Raw genomic sequence first — 15,417 nt, forward strand, 5'->3', positions numbered from 1 at the left:
AAAGGTTGAGAACAACACAAAGCAGTCATACAGGCAGTTCACACAGACATATGAGCACAACGACAGTTTGAATAGACAAGCGTGTTGTCTAATACAACACAACGGCCCCTGGTCGTTCTTCCTGAGCTGTTAAGCCCTTGGCTGGAAGGTGTAGTACCTCGTAGCAGGGTGCCGGATCCCATCGCTGGCTGAGCTGGAGGACAACTTTCTGCTGCTGCTGGAACAATCTGAGCAGCATGCTTGGCTTAGCAGCCGTGCAGCACTCGGGTTCACTGAGTAGATCAAAGTGGATTATTAGTTTCTTCTGCGTGTGCAGCTGCACTCTGCAAGTCTAATCACTTTTATATGAACGAAGACGGACGAGCCACACTAGTTTCAGTTTTCAGTTAACATCACCCACCTGCTATGACCTGCTGCTTCAGTAACTGTAGGACCTGATCGTGGATGCGGAGCCTGCGCAGGGCGTCAGCCAGAGAGGATTTCAGGAGTGTGATCTCGTCCTCCTGTGCCTGCAGACGCACCTCCATCATGGATGCCCGGTCTGGAAATTCAGCACTGCTGTCAGCAGACACATCATCTACAAAGGAAGCAGCAGGACGAGGGTTAGAGAAGAGCTGCACTACCAAATAATCTCAGCCTGTCGCTTGTTCTTCCATGGCTTCAACTTCAGGTAACACTTAGCGCTACAATGTAGTTGTTATTTTCTTTACAACAGGTTTATCTCATCTCATCAGAGGTGGGGCTTTGCACCAATCTGGACCCACGTCTGAATCCAGGAATCTTTGGAAAAATTCGTTATGATTGTGAGACGGAGCAAAATGTAACATTTAGTATCACATGTTCCTGAATGTCAAAAGAAATAAAAGCTCTTTGCCTGCAGAGCCTGTTGCTGCGTCGCTGGGATTGAGCCCACGTGACACTCAAGTTTAGTATATTCTTCAGAAATGCTTTTCTCAGTTTATGCTCTCAGCCAATAGTCTGCCTTTTCTTTTAGGTGAGAGACTCTGGTGACAGGCTTTCTACATACTTTCTATCCATCGTTAACTTTCACTCTCAGATGAACACACCGGGAGTAATTCAGGGTTCAGGATACTGCTCGAGGATACTCTGGCATACAAACTGGAGCTGTCAGGGATCCAACCACCTGCCTTCCTTTCGGCAACTTATCTTTGTGAAGATTACAACATCGCTGTGAGGACATTTTTCTGGTACTGCTGTCTGAAGGTAAAGATGTGGTTTTAAGGTTTCGGTGGTTGGGTTTAAAGGCCTGTGAATGTGCAATGGCAAGCATAGCTTGTCCAGTGAAATTAAAAAATAGACATCAGTTAAACCTCTCATAAAACATCTCTCATCACAGGAAGCATCCTGTCATAAATAGGAGGTCCTCCCTCTCTAATAAGAGGCAAACTCTTTCTGGACAATGTTTTTAAAGTATTGTGAAGCGATTTTAGCAGAGGGTAGCAGTCAAGCTCTAAACCATGAACGTGGCTACGAAGAGTAGAAGAGTCACAGCTGACATAGAAAAATGCTCGCTCTCAGTAGGCTGCACTACACTGAGGCTTTTTCTCTTTTTACTGTATGAGAAAGCTGAGATGTAAAAATATAGCCTGATCGCTCCAGAGGTTTCAGGAAGTAACATGTAACATGTGTTTATGCAGCACTTTTCACAGACAACAAATCACAATGCAGTTCTAAATAAATCAACCCTGGTCTAATTACAAGCTTTTTGAAGGTCTCCACCGAGTCCAGACACCGTAAAATGGTAAGTGGACTGGTTCTTATGTAACGCTTTTCTACTCTTCTGACCACTCAAAGCGCTTCACCCATTCCGTTTGCTGTCGCTCTTACTCAGTCTCGACCACGCTCGGGGCCGTCTCTCATTTTGACCTCAGGTCTTCCAGGCCACACTCGGCACAGAGGATTCTGTACACTATGCCGGCCCCTTGGTTATAGCGTTCCATGCATGCCCTGCCTGCTAGCATCTGCAGGTCTAGATTAAACTAACTAATCTAGTTTTTAGATTCAGCGGATGTAGATTAAAAGCAAGCGCTCGGTCACAGCAGAGCGCCGGTGCCACTCTGAATGATGAATTTCAGCTCTGTGTGACCGCCGGTCTGATGAAAGGTTGTATTTCAAAACAAGAAGGTGCTGGGTTCAAATCAATGAGCCCGATGGGTCCTTTCTTTTCTTTCTGTGTGGCTCCCACAGTCCAAAGACAAGCATGAAACCAACCTTAAACCAGTCTGTACAAACAAATTCTTCACCGCTGAAAAAATCGAAAGCACACACGGTGTTTTTATACCAGTGCTTCCTTAAAGCGATTGAAAATGAGACACTAGTGCTGCCTATAATGCTAGACATGTCGATCCTATCTGGGGGGAAATTGCTAGTTGGATTTCTGGTGAGACCATGACTTGCAGTTTGGTGGTGCCACACCCACTGTGGCTTCTTCCCAGGATCTGTTTTTGGCAGTGGGATCCTGTACTCAGTAGGCTGGTTTTATAGATGGGGTGTTTTATTGACTGGTTTTACTGGTTGCGGAAGTAAAGTGTGGAGGTTAAAAGAATTTCTGAAAAGCTAAAATAAACAAAACTAAAAGTGAAAACATTCTAAACTTTGTGCTATTTCTGTGCATGTTTGGACGGCCACAGAGTGTGACAGCCATTAATATACAGTCTCTATATATGACTCACCATCCTTCCACAGTCATTTCACTGTCTGCCATCTTTTTTGTTATAAATGTAAGAAGTTATAGGCAGATTTTTGATGTCATTACTACAGATTTAAATTATTGGTGAGAGCACATGAGACCACACGTCCTTGTGAGAGGCAAACATCAGCACTGCTTTACTCAAAGCAAAGCCCCCAAAACAAAACACGACATTCGAAGGGACAGTCGTGATCTGAACCAGTCAGGAGGCTGGACTGACAGGATAAAACAGAATCACTCTTCCTATTGGTCATCACAGAAAATCTCACAACGTACAACTGCATCAGAAAACAGATACAAGCCTTGCTACTGTAGAGGTCTCACCACAACATAATTACACATCTGCATAAATGATCGTACTCCACTTCCACTCTGGTTTTCTTCTTTTCATTTTTCCCATGGAAGCCAAGACGGGATGACTCATAGCTGTTTGGCAGCAGCTCAGGGGAAGCTGGAATTTGATCCACATTAGATTCGTGTAGCTATACTGGAATTCTGGTTACTATTCACAGTCCGTCTGTCGTAGCGTGGAAGTGCAAAAGCAGGTTATGTCACCACTTTTGGAATTTCTTTTATCTCTGCGTGGACTTCTCAGTTTCTGAGTTATGGCTGGAGATGTCCACTGAGTAATCTGAATGTGCGTTATGTGAACAAACAAACGTTTTTCCACATTCCACACATTTCAGGGCTGAATATCATTATTATATCAAGGTGAGGATATTTGCTGACATCTCGTTACTGCTCAACATGTGCCAGCAGACAGAACGACTGACAGGAAATGACACGGCAATGCTGGACAAAAGCTTTTTTCACGTGTCTCTTCATACACGTCACAGGGTTTCTCAACATGGGAACGTTTAGGAACAGAGCCCAGTGACACAGTAGTTACTGGACGTGATAGCAGCTCTAGTCCAGCAGCAGCGTTCAGTAGGAGAAAAAGAGGAGGATGTGAACCCCGCTTGGCAGGTTCTAATTAACCTATGATTCAGGTTTTGAGAGAAAAAGAAGGGAATCAATTTAAGAAAAGAAAAATAGTTGGTGAAACACACCACGAGCCTCATTCAGCCGTATCCACCTCTGTTAGAAAGAGAGAATTTGCTCCACTGATGACGTCTTTCGTAAAAGGCTCAGGGTCATTTAAGGACCCAGCAACTATAATTAGCCACTAAAGCTCCGGTTTTACTTTTATCTACATGAAACATGTTACTATAAATCTAGATTACTGCTCTTCTCCAGATGTTGCTTTAGTCCTTAATAAGCCCATAAACGTCTTAGCTGCTTATCTGCATGCATGTGTTTAAAAGTTAAAAAGAGTACGTGCGTCCTGCATCCGTTTGACTAACACATATTCTCACAGCGCCCGCCCACTCTTTCTACCTGTCACCCAAGGATGCAGCATCATGACCTCAGCCACCTACAGACACACAGCGCTCAGTCTGTAGTTCTCTACTTTGATTTAGATGCTTTGCCGCTGCTCAACATCCTGTACGCCCCTGCACAAGTGCCGAGGTCCCATCTGAGAAGTGAAACAGAGAGCTGCACCATCTGTGAGAAACACTCCCCCCACCACCACGCCGCTGCACACATGTGACTGACTGCTCAGCTCGTGTGGCTGCAAACGGCTCACCAGGACTGCACATGAGACGAGCTGACCTCCTTTACAGTCCTTCACTTTGACTCTCACTCCTGTGTTTATCTCCAGGGAGCATCTCAAAAACACGCCCGATGACGCCGTGATGCAGTGGTTAGCGCTGTCACGTCACAGAAACAAGGTTGTGGGTTTGATTCTGTAGACTGGTGCCTTTGTGTGGCATTTGCATGTTCTCCCTGCACCTGAATGAGTACTCTCTACTCTGCTGCGGTTGTAGTAAGAGAATTTATGAAAGGACTAGAATTAAAACTAACCGATTGTAGCCTTCACACAAAACTGTGCCTCGTGCACACAATGCACCGAAACGACAGGCGCTTCTACACTGCAGCTGGAAGCCAACAAGCTGGTGGAAAAAAAGGTGGCATACAAGGGGAAGTTGATGCTGCAGGCAGATACGTTCACAGGTGGGGGTGTGAGAACACGTTTTCAAGGAATAGTTTCCAGCACTGAGTGCACAGAAGACAAAGGAGGGCAAAAATATTTATATTTCACCTAAATATTTCTCCGAGCCTCCCGTCACTGAGACGGCGACACTCCGTTTGGTTCAGGGACATGAAACAAGCGGTTGAGACGGCATTTAGATGATCCTGGAGCATGTCGGCGGGACTGACGTGTAGACGACTCTCAGTTCCCCATGTGGTCCTTAGTGAAACTGAGCCTGACACCCCCGTTTCATTTCATTTCATTTTTACTTTTTATTTGTCATGAACCACAAACGAGAGCGCGGATCTCAGCAGATACGAGACACCTCGTACCAAATTTAGCTCCTAGTAAAATAAACTAATACAAACAATATCCAAGTTAAAAGTACAAAGTTCATATAAAATCGGGAAAGTCGCCCACCCCACTAACAGCACATACACATTATACAGTCTTTATGCACGCCTGCACAGCCACTTCAGTAACACTATGCCACCATTAAACGGTATAAGCACAGCATAAAGATCCAAAGGACGATGATTTAACAGGAGACAACTCATGCTGGTTTGATTACTGTTGCATGGGTGGATTCATTGGTTTACTCTGTGCAGGGGCCCCAAAACCAGTTAAGCCAGCCTTGCTATCTTAAAGGATAAAACCATGGAAAAAGTAACTGTCAAAAAGCCAGAGGAGATGATGCAGCTCACAACACGCTGCCACAATCTTAACCGTCAGGCCTCGCTGAAGCAGACACAAATACAGTGCAAGTCCGTGCTCGCTCTACATACAGATAACAACACTGTAAGCCACTGACGGCCATGGAGCATAAATCTCTGCCACATGATGATCTCACTGAGTGAGACTGACTGATTTATTATCAGCACAGACTGAAGTTTGAGCTGCTTTGGTTTCCTTCTGATTTACAGGTGCGATCAAAACAAGGCGCCAGTGAAAACACTCTGATTCCCCCGACTTCAATCCTTAAACTGACCAGACAGAATTCAGCATTCACTCAATGCTACAGACACATTTCAGTGTCTGTTAGAAAGCAGTGAGCTTTAACTTCCAGCCCTGAGACAGAAGAAAGAGTGTTTACCTCCAGGCTCCAGCAGAACAGCACGTGCGTTCTTCTGAAAAGAAGCACTATTACGACATTCTGGGAAAAACACTGAAAAAGCTGCCATTTGCTGATGCAACTTCCTGCTGATCTCTGCACAACTGCAACACGTCCCAAATCCTCACAGCACTCCTAGACAGCTGTTCGAGCCAAAACCACAACACGCTGAAATGATGAATCCACTCTGGTTCCACTAATTGAACCCTTACCGTATATACACCAAATATAACTCCTGTTCTCAGGGTGTTTACAGCAGCAAGCTGACAAAGATAATGAGCTCCGCTGACTAAGTGCTAAGTGCTGTATGAATAGACTCGATTCTGCGGCTCTAATTCTAAAACCTCTCTATTGAAGCACGTGTCTAAGTGCTGCAGTATAAACAGCATTTGGGTTTAACAGTAACAGTAACTGGTGTTAGTCCTCTGACGGCTCTTATAATGCTTGTTTGAGTGTGAAGGTGTGTATTTCTTGTCTTATGTACTACAGCAATGTGACCACATTCACATCTTCCAGCTGTTTAACTTCCAGCTGTGTAAGTGGGGTATGCACACATTTTTACAGTAATCCGTAAGCAGTAATTCAATTTCTCTTCTCAAGTTATACAAATACAAATCAGACAGAAGGCATGCCTCTTCAGACGCTTGAAACACTGAGTAAGTGATGTCACTTCCTGTAGGAAAAGTTGCTATTCCAGCATTAGCAGCAGCTGCTTTTACACCAAAGCAAACCATGACAAAGAAACACAGCTCATCACAGATGGAGTCTGTAAAGGAGAGGCTGACAATTACCACAACAGAGCACGAAGCGTTTCACTGATACTGTCCTCATCTATAGTGAAGAGCTTAGCACTTATATTGTGCTTATGCACTTTAGCTCCTTTAAGTGTGCGACTGTACATGGTCTGTGTGGGTCAGAAGGAAGTGTTAGTCAGTCGGGGTTAATGGTACGACCCCCCACCTTTACTAGGATAACTGCAAATGTAAGCAAGGTAACGCTGCGTTATGTCCGGACATAAATCCCACATTCACTGAATTTCTATACAGTTCTTCTGATCTGGTCTATTTGACCCTGTTAGCATAAGCTGTGACCTTTTATGGAAGTTCAGACTAGTCAGGAGAATGTGAAAACTAGTAAACTTTACCTCCTGAGCCGTAAACTACAGACTTCAGCACATCTGTCCTTTGAAACAAAGGTCTTCCATTCCTTACTCTGAGCCGGGGAGTTTCTTGTAACGTCTACAGTTATGCAGTTACTTAAGAGAGCGTGATACTTCACTGGTTGCATTGTGCTCACACACACAGCATGTGTCTAAGTTCATTCAGTGACTCAGTAAACGCAGTTTGAAAATCTGAGGAGTTTTTCATGCTTTTCCACATTTCTGCACAGATTGGACTTGTGCAGTTATCATTACTGATACAAGTCATGGACACAACAATTACAAAACACAAGACTCGTGTTATGAACCAGCAGAAAGGCAGTAAGATAGCAGGCTTACTTTGTATTTTCAATATGGATATATTATCTTTATTTTTAACATCTAACAAATGGTATCAGTATTAAAACTGAGGGCAGTATCTTTAAAGTCTTGTTTTGCTAAGTCTCAAATAGCCATTAACAGAAGTAAACTGTTGGAAAAGCAGTAAAGCCTCTTTGTGTGGCACTGGAATCTGCACACACTGCACATTTGCTCGCTCTTCCCTAAAACATTACTATGACTAGTTTGCAAAGATATCAGCCAGTCCTTTAACCCAATGTCAGATGTGCTTCAACTTTAAGGCTGGCATAAATCTGTCCACCACACTGGGCTGTATCCAGTGGAGGAAATACTGTGTATCAGTATCTGCATGTTACTGCTAAACACAGCAGTTATTTGATCCCTACAAACTCATATTACGTAAGCCGGCCAGCTGACACCGAGGCACAAGCAACTCTCCAAAGCTCCAGCACACCTCATGCAGCTTTCCGAGGCAGGTAACGTGTCACCATCTTCGTTTATGAAACATGATTACCAACGTAACGCAGGTCTTCATTAAGAGAAATGGCTGTGTGTTGAAGCTTCCTGCAGCACTGAGTCACAGCTGCCTTGCTCAAGCTTCCCCATGTGATATTAATATATTTGCTGTTCCCCAGCGCTTTGGCGGCCCACCAGCTTTCAAGAAGCCAGAGTATGTAAGATAGGCTTGGGTGTGGATGTTTGTATACACATGTGAATCAAAAGCAGCACTGGGCCGCTATCAAAGTTCCAGTTTCAGCATAACAGTAAGTATTGTGGGGACAGACAGGGTGGAGCTTTTTCACCCAGCCCACAGTGGAGAGAAGGATGTTCAGCTGGTGCTTCGTCTAATATATGGATGAACTGTTGTGCATGGACACAGGCTGCTGCGGTCTTCGCTCTGCCGGTGGTCTCAATGTTGATGCTCAAACTACCCACGCGTGACAACATGGAATCAGCAGCACACAACTCAGTTTGCGACACAAAGTGGTTGCAGGCACGCCTCCAGGTGTCCTGATCACTCAGGCCAGACTTGAGGCAACTATTTGAATGCCACAGAAATAATGTAAACGACGTGCAGCCGTCCCACGCACCTACACAGTCACAGCGCTGCTGTAACGTCCTGTTTCTCCATCGACGTTTGAGACTGTCTGTCTGCGCTAACGTGTGGACGAGTGACTGAACAAAACATGGAGAAATGTTGAAAAGCCCAGAATTAAGCAGCAAAAATCCTTTGAAAGTCAGAGCGGATGTTCCGCCGACCATCCGCTTGCAATAAAAGACAGCAAAGAATGCGGCGACGAGCGCTGCCAAGAAAAACTGCATCTAAGTGTTCAGTTACGAAGTTTTGGTGTGACTGAAAGCCTCCGAACAAAGCTCGAGGGTTTACGCGTCTGTTAAACTGTGTAAAGCGTGTGTGGCGCGGTGTATGCTAGTTTTCTCCAAAGATTGCCATCTTTGAAGCTGTTTGACAGCGTTCCTTTGAGAGCGATGCGATTATCTGATCCGAGCACGGACAGTGAAGTTTCCACGGCTAATGCTGTCAGTAAAAACACAAAGGACCACTGTCGCTGCTGCACTCACCCAGACTGTTGGTAGAGGAATCCATAATCCCAGGTTTAGACGGCGGCTCCTGTTTTTAGAGGAGCAGCGTGCACTAAGGTGTGTTTTCCATGCTGACAGAGGAGAATCACAGCCCACACTCTGGAGACTTGAGTCGATGACAGGTCTAAGAATACCGGAAACGCGGAATTTTCCGCAACATAAAGCGCAATAGTTTATTAAACGCGCGGGTGCGTGGGTGAGTGTGTGTGTGTGAGGGGGGAGTACTTATAAGGAAATCAAGCTTAAATATAAAATATAGTTCGAAATTACTTTATATAAAATGAAAAACTAAAAACAATCACACCACAGACTGAAAACCGCTTCCGGAAGTGTAGCCCCTCGTTATAGCTAGCTTGACACTATTGGCGGGAAGGCACCAGGTACGGCTAAAAGCGCTGCCAGATATTCGCCTCAGTCAGACTGAGTCAGGAAAGAGGATTTCAGTGTCCGTAAACCAGAACATCTCACGGAACTCTTAAAGCAGCTTCTTACGGCTGCACCTCTGCAGCCTGGCAGCTACAGGACGAGCATTTGTTTCCATCTCGTGGCGGCGGTGCGCACTACAAGCCCTGAAACCTGTGCCAGAAAGTGACCGCCTGCATTCAAACTGCTATAAATAACTTGTTGGCCTATAAGAAATGAAACGTATATCAAATGCATCCTTCACGAATGATATCCAGTCATCCTGACCACGCACAATATTCCTGTCACAAGGTAGAAGCTGCAATTAGTTTTTGGTAAAGTGACTTTTATATATCCTTTATTGATCCAGTATGAAAGTCTAATTGACGTTAAAAATGTCATTTTTAGAGTGATCTGACGTCATAAAGATACCTGCAAGACAGGTAATTTATTTATTTTATATAGAACACCTTAAAGGTAAAGACATCACACATTAAAAACACACACACACGGAAACACTGGAAATGGCAACAGAAAGGATGGTGCCAGAAACATCACCGGGGACATTTTTAAATCTTATTTTAAGGGTAAAACCTTTTAGTTTTGATTTTGTTTGTTTGTTGTTGTTGTTTTGCTTATATTGCATTTGACCAGCGATTCTATAAATGCAACGTTATGTCACTGTGACTGTATTTGAATTTTAGTGTTGCATTAACAGTGTTGGGAAGGTTACTTTTAAAATGTATTCCATTACAGATTACAGAATACATGCCCCAAAATGAATTCTGTAACGTATTCCGTTACGTTACTCGATGAGAGTAACGTATTCTGAATACTTTGGATTACTTAATATATGCTGTTTACAACTACGTGAATGTACTATTGCTGTGATTTATCACTGTTACTCACCGCGGCTCTGAACCGTAGTAAAGGGACCTCTGGCTACTACGGTGGGTTCCGTGTTGGGCTCGTAGCCAAAAAATAGCTTTACTTTGTTGTGTGGGTCAACTTTGTTAGCGAGAGACAGAGAGAGGCGTTGAAAGGCTGCTCCAACGGAGCTTATTGTTTCGGAGGAAAACACGAACACGGCGTACAGTCGAGTCTTAATAGCTTATTACAACTGGGCTCATCAGGCACTCTTCTTGGCTGCAGTGGTTATTATTATATTTACATGCTTCCAGCTCCCGTTTCTGCTCGATGACAACTCATAGTTTTCCTTTTTCTCCCTCCCTCGCTCACAGACACATAACGGGTATGGCAGTCCATTCTCCCTGCAGCACGGACTACACTGCCCATGATGCTACATTCTTTAGAGCTATGCTTGTAGCATTCTGCCTATTAGCTTAGCACAACAACAACAACAAAAAGGTGCTCTCTCACCCAGGAAACACACAGTCGCAGAGAGAGCGTTACCCTGTAACCATGGCAACCGTGATGCTGCCGCCTGCAACAACAGCACGTAGCTGTCAAACAAAACCCAAACAGTCCTGACCCGCGACAATATGAAACAGGAAAGTACCACCGTGTAATCCATTTATTTCAACAAAGTAACTGTATTCTAAATACCACCTTTTTAAACGGTAACTGTAACGGAATACAGTTACTCATATTTTGTATTTTAAATACGTAACGGCGGTACATGTATTCCGTTACTCCCCAACACTGTGCATTAATTGTCAGCCAACATAAGCTCGATGATGGCTGCAAAGTGGCGACTCTTGCCTTAAGAAGTGTCTCTTGTTGACTTGTAAAAGCCTATACAACTTTTTTTTTATTTCACCATTCATTAACCGCACAGAGAAGGCATCGTTTAAATATGTTAAAGTTTACTGTTAAGTGAACAGCATTATTAAAGTTCTTCGTGACTGGCACAAGTGTCCTCTTTGTTGGAAATCAAAATATGGCCACCCTAAATTATACTGCACGACAAAGGATAAAAAAAATAGTTAGCTTTCTCTTTTCTCAACTTTTGTTTAATAGTTTGAAGAATCATAGCTACAGCGCGAAGAATGGCATTGATTTAGAAATCATTTTCCTGCATTTTAATGGAGAATATTTACTGCGCTTATTTGCGGTTTTGCGGAACTATCATTTCTGTCACTGTTTCTATTGTTTGGGGGAAGCAAACGCGTGTCGGACCGGAATGCTGTACTGGCCTTTGAACATGGTAGCGTCCATTGACAGCGCCTTCTGAAGGAGACTATATTCTTGTCCGATTGTCGGCATTAAAGGTCAGTATTAACATGGTTATACATGTTGGGGTGATAATAATAACTATCATTACTACAACGTTTGAGTAGTTGACGAACTAAACTTCACAAAAATGTGAAATGTAAAGTTTGATCGTTCCGTACAAATATTCACAGCTGGATGAGGTACACCGAAGAGTGAACGTGTGAGCTTCACGTCCGTGTGCACTTCTGTTCTCTGACACTCGCCGTGATGGCTCGACTATGAAGGGCAGCCGCTGCCTGCATCAGCTCAAGTCTCTGCGGCTGCTCAGCCACGCAGGGAGGCGGCTGCCTGCTGCTGGTGCTGGAGACAACGGCGCTCTATTCCGGTCACACTCCTCGAGTCAGCTCGGCGGCTCGCAGTGCCCACAGCGCGAGGTGAGCTTTAGCAGCGACCAGACTTAAGCTCATACACAGCACTGATATAATCGCAGCGAAAGGCAGCTGGCAGTCGACTCTTTGTTTGGTGTTAATCAATAAATAATCAGATCATATGAATGAATCTTTTATATGCGTTCATAACAAAAACATGTTGCTTTTAGGTGTTGAGGCATTTCCACAGCAGCCCAGCGCGCACCAAGAGTCAGCCTGCACGGTTCGTTCAGGAAGAGGACAAGACGAGGGACAAATCTCTGGTCGCCCACGATGATCTGTTTGAGCAGGTCGCCAAAGAAACCAAAACCAAGGCCACGTTTAACAAAGTGATAGACGTCTACACCAAGAGAGACATAAGGCGTCGAGGTCATGTGGAGTTCATCTATGCTGCTCTGAAGAAGATGCCCGAATTCGGGGTGGAGAAAGACCTCACTGTCTACAACAAGCTGCTGGATGTTTTTCCTAAAGAGGTATTCGTGCCGCAAAACTTTATCCAGAGAATGTTCAACCACTATCCCCGTCAGCAGGAGTGTGGAGTGCAGCTCCTGGAGCAGATGGAGAGTTATGGTGGGTGTCTATAGTATTGTGGTAGTTGTTGAGAATCTTGAGGTGTTCTGTACACTGTTTTTGTGTCTAAGTGTCAGTGTCTGTGCTTCAGGTATCATGCCCAACATTGAGACCAAAGTGCTGCTGGTCCAGATCTTTGGAGAAAAGACCCACCCTATGAGAAAGTACCAGCGTATCATGTACTGGTTCCCCAAGTTCATGCACGCAAACCCCTTTCCTATTCCCAAGCAACTCCCTGAAGACCCAGTAGACCTGGCACGCTTCAGCCTCACACGCATGGCAAACGACTGGGATGCAAAAGTGACCGTCTACCAGGTATATGCATGGATTAGCCTAGCTTAGCATGAAGACTGGAAACAGGGGGGAACAGCTAGCCTGGCTTTGTTCTTTAAAAGAATAACAAAAGTAACTCTAAAATCTTTAAAGCTAATACGCTGAATGTTTCAGACCCGAGTCTGGAAACCCCTTTTCCAGAGCTGTCAACCACAGACTCGTGTTCCACATTTCTTAAGCTTTTAAACTGATCTTATAGAAAGTGGAGAAAAAACTCCACATGATTGCGAGTACAAGTTTTTGTGTTACAGTCATTTAGTTTCTCAGGTCTAACTAAGACAAACTTGTGTGTAAAAATCGTTTGACTGACTTTGTGTTTTGTCATCAGATGTAAATCTTGTATTTACCAAACTGTGTGTGCTCTCCTCACAAGCTGCCCTGCACAGACATCACAGACAGCGGTGCTGAAGTCACACTTCCACATATAGTAGGTATGGATGACTTGAAACTACATTCTGTGTCTTAGTCAGAAATAGATTGTTAAAAATACTAATAATGGCATCATTTCCATATTTGTTGTTTTCTTTCTTTCCTGTGTTTGCACCAGGCATCCAGAGCCCCAGCCAGATGGAAGCGCTCGCTAAGCACAACCCGTGCAGGCCCGTGTTCGTGGAGGGCCCGTTCCCTCTGTGGATGAGGAAGACGTGTGTTTACTACTACGTCCTCAGAGCTGACCCTGCCCCACCTGAAGAGAAGGTGGGCAAACATTACTGTTAACCATTACAAATAATAAGTGCTGTGTGATGATCATATAACAGAGTGTTTGAGTTCTAATGATTGTGGCTTATAGCTCAGGAAAGTCACAAAACCAGAATCTCAGATTATAGAATATTTCCTAAGATCCATGAAAAACAGGATTTCTATCACAGAAATGTCCAGCTTGGTGTGTTCATTAATACACTCAGATATTAGGAATGCAGCCGTTGCAGCTGCTTTCCTGTAGACATCTGTGCATGCTGGTGTTGGGGGAACTGACACCACCCTCACTCCACTCCCTGTGAAGCTCTCCCAGCTTCTTCAGCTGGCTGTCATCTGCAAACAGCCAGCATTTTCTGCAGTGACCGTCTGTGTGTTCCCCTCGTTGTAGACTCTGTATAATGAATGTAGAATATGTGAAACTTTGTGAATTAAATTACAAACAAATCCTCCTCCCTCCCCTCAGATAGAAGAGCCGTATGACCCCGAGAGGTGTCTCATGTATCCTCTGCAGCTAGACCTGGATTTGGACCGCGACCTGGGGGACGATGAGAGCTTCGATGTGGAAGACTGTAAGATATGGCATCACTGCAGTTGACCACAACCCCTCACTTCCAGGGTGTAACATAGATGATGTGTGTCTGTGTGTCTATCCAGTGGATGAAGGTCCAGTCTTTGCCATGTGCATGACCAGTCAGGGGGACCAGGCTACCCTCAATCAGTGGATCTCTGGCCTCCAACAGAGTAACCCCATCCTAGGTCAGATCCCCACGCTGTTCCGACTGGGCGCTGGACCCCGGGAGCTGCAAGGGGTGGGCGACACCGACTCGGCCAGTGGAACCTGGTTCTCTTCACACGCCCATAAAGAAGAAGCAGACCCTGGGGAAGACGCCGAGGCTGTAGTGGAAGAGGAGCCCAGGAGAAGTCAGGGTGTGAAGCAGTGAACAGGAAAAAAGTTTCCTCCTGACTCCCTCCGAACCAGCCGGGAGGCTTTTGTAAATTCTTTTTAGCATATTTAATAAAGCCGTACAAAATAATTACAAACGTATTTATTCAGTCACAAATGTCTCACACCTTTAAAATACAGCAGACTATCTACAGAAGTACTAAGTCTGTATGTGTTCAAATGAAGTCATTGTAGCTGTGGAAATAAACAATGATGAAGTCGAGTTGTTAAAGTAACACAATAAATGCTGACTTCCATTTACAGTTGGACTCTGTTTAACTGTTTTTCACTGCCACTGAAGCTCGACTTGATTTTGGTGAACTTGGTTTTTGCTCCAATGACAACAGCTCGCCGCGCAGACTTCAGTGAGCTCACGCTGTCAGGAGTGTTTGGCTTTACAGTTGTTGTGAAGTTGGAGTTGAGGTCAGACTGTGGAGAAAACAGACTGGCCTCATCGTCTGTGGTCTTTCATCTGTGGAGTGTCTGGTAGAGTTTCACTAAAACAGTTTTTGATTGTAGTTTTGTTAATTAGCAAAATGTGTTTGTGAAACTGTTATTGCATCTCTTAGTAAAACAAGCTCCTGATGAGGTGCATGCTCTACATCTGACTGACACTGTTTCTACTTTGTTTTAGAGCTCCATTGCCTTACTGCAGTGCATTGGCAAGTTTGAGTTTGCACTGCACACACAAAATTCACCCACAGCTGCCCATCACAGACCCAGGCTGGAGCCACAGTGCACACTTCAGGTGTAAGCTGCCCTACTGGTGCAAGTGCAGCTTCAGTGGATTCAATAAAAATGATACGGTCAATGTGCAAAGCAGGAATTTCTGTGCTTATTAATGTGAAATTCTTAATATTTCTGATCATAAT

General features: G+C 44.5%; 2 protein-coding genes across 3 annotated transcripts in view; one reads left to right on the forward strand and one right to left on the reverse strand.

The window, feature by feature from the left end:
* Positions 1-9,253, reverse strand: part of eml3 (EMAP like 3) — a 33,537-nt gene extending 24,284 nt beyond the window's left edge. Inside the window, exons 1-3 of one of the 2 annotated variants that reach the window (XM_040038668.1) lie at positions 8,975-9,253; positions 401-577; positions 158-272 (exon numbers count right to left, since the gene is read on the reverse strand). In XM_040038668.1, coding sequence (XP_039894602.1) covers positions 158-272; positions 401-577; positions 8,975-8,999 — 317 coding nt within the window. In that variant the 5' untranslated portion in view covers positions 9,000-9,253. The remainder of the gene's footprint in view (positions 1-157; positions 273-400; positions 578-8,974) is intronic. The other variant, XM_040038670.1, reaches the window with a different exon arrangement.
* Positions 9,254-11,044: 1,791 nt separating this feature from the next.
* On the forward strand, positions 11,045-15,359 carry ecsit (ECSIT signaling integrator). Its single transcript, XM_040038686.1, has 8 exons — positions 11,045-11,628; positions 11,764-12,006; positions 12,171-12,570; positions 12,662-12,885; positions 13,277-13,334; positions 13,451-13,599; positions 14,066-14,171; positions 14,257-15,359. The coding sequence occupies exons 2-8, from the start codon at positions 11,851-11,853 to the stop codon at positions 14,541-14,543; spliced, it is 1,380 nt and encodes a 459-aa protein (XP_039894620.1). The 5' UTR covers positions 11,045-11,628; positions 11,764-11,850; the 3' UTR covers positions 14,544-15,359.
* Positions 15,360-15,417: the final 58 nt, after the last annotated feature.

This window comes from Simochromis diagramma, unplaced genomic scaffold, assembly GCF_900408965.1.
Source record: "Simochromis diagramma unplaced genomic scaffold, fSimDia1.1 OVJJ01000336.1, whole genome shotgun sequence".
Classification (NCBI taxonomy): Eukaryota; Metazoa; Chordata; class Actinopteri; order Cichliformes; family Cichlidae; genus Simochromis; species Simochromis diagramma.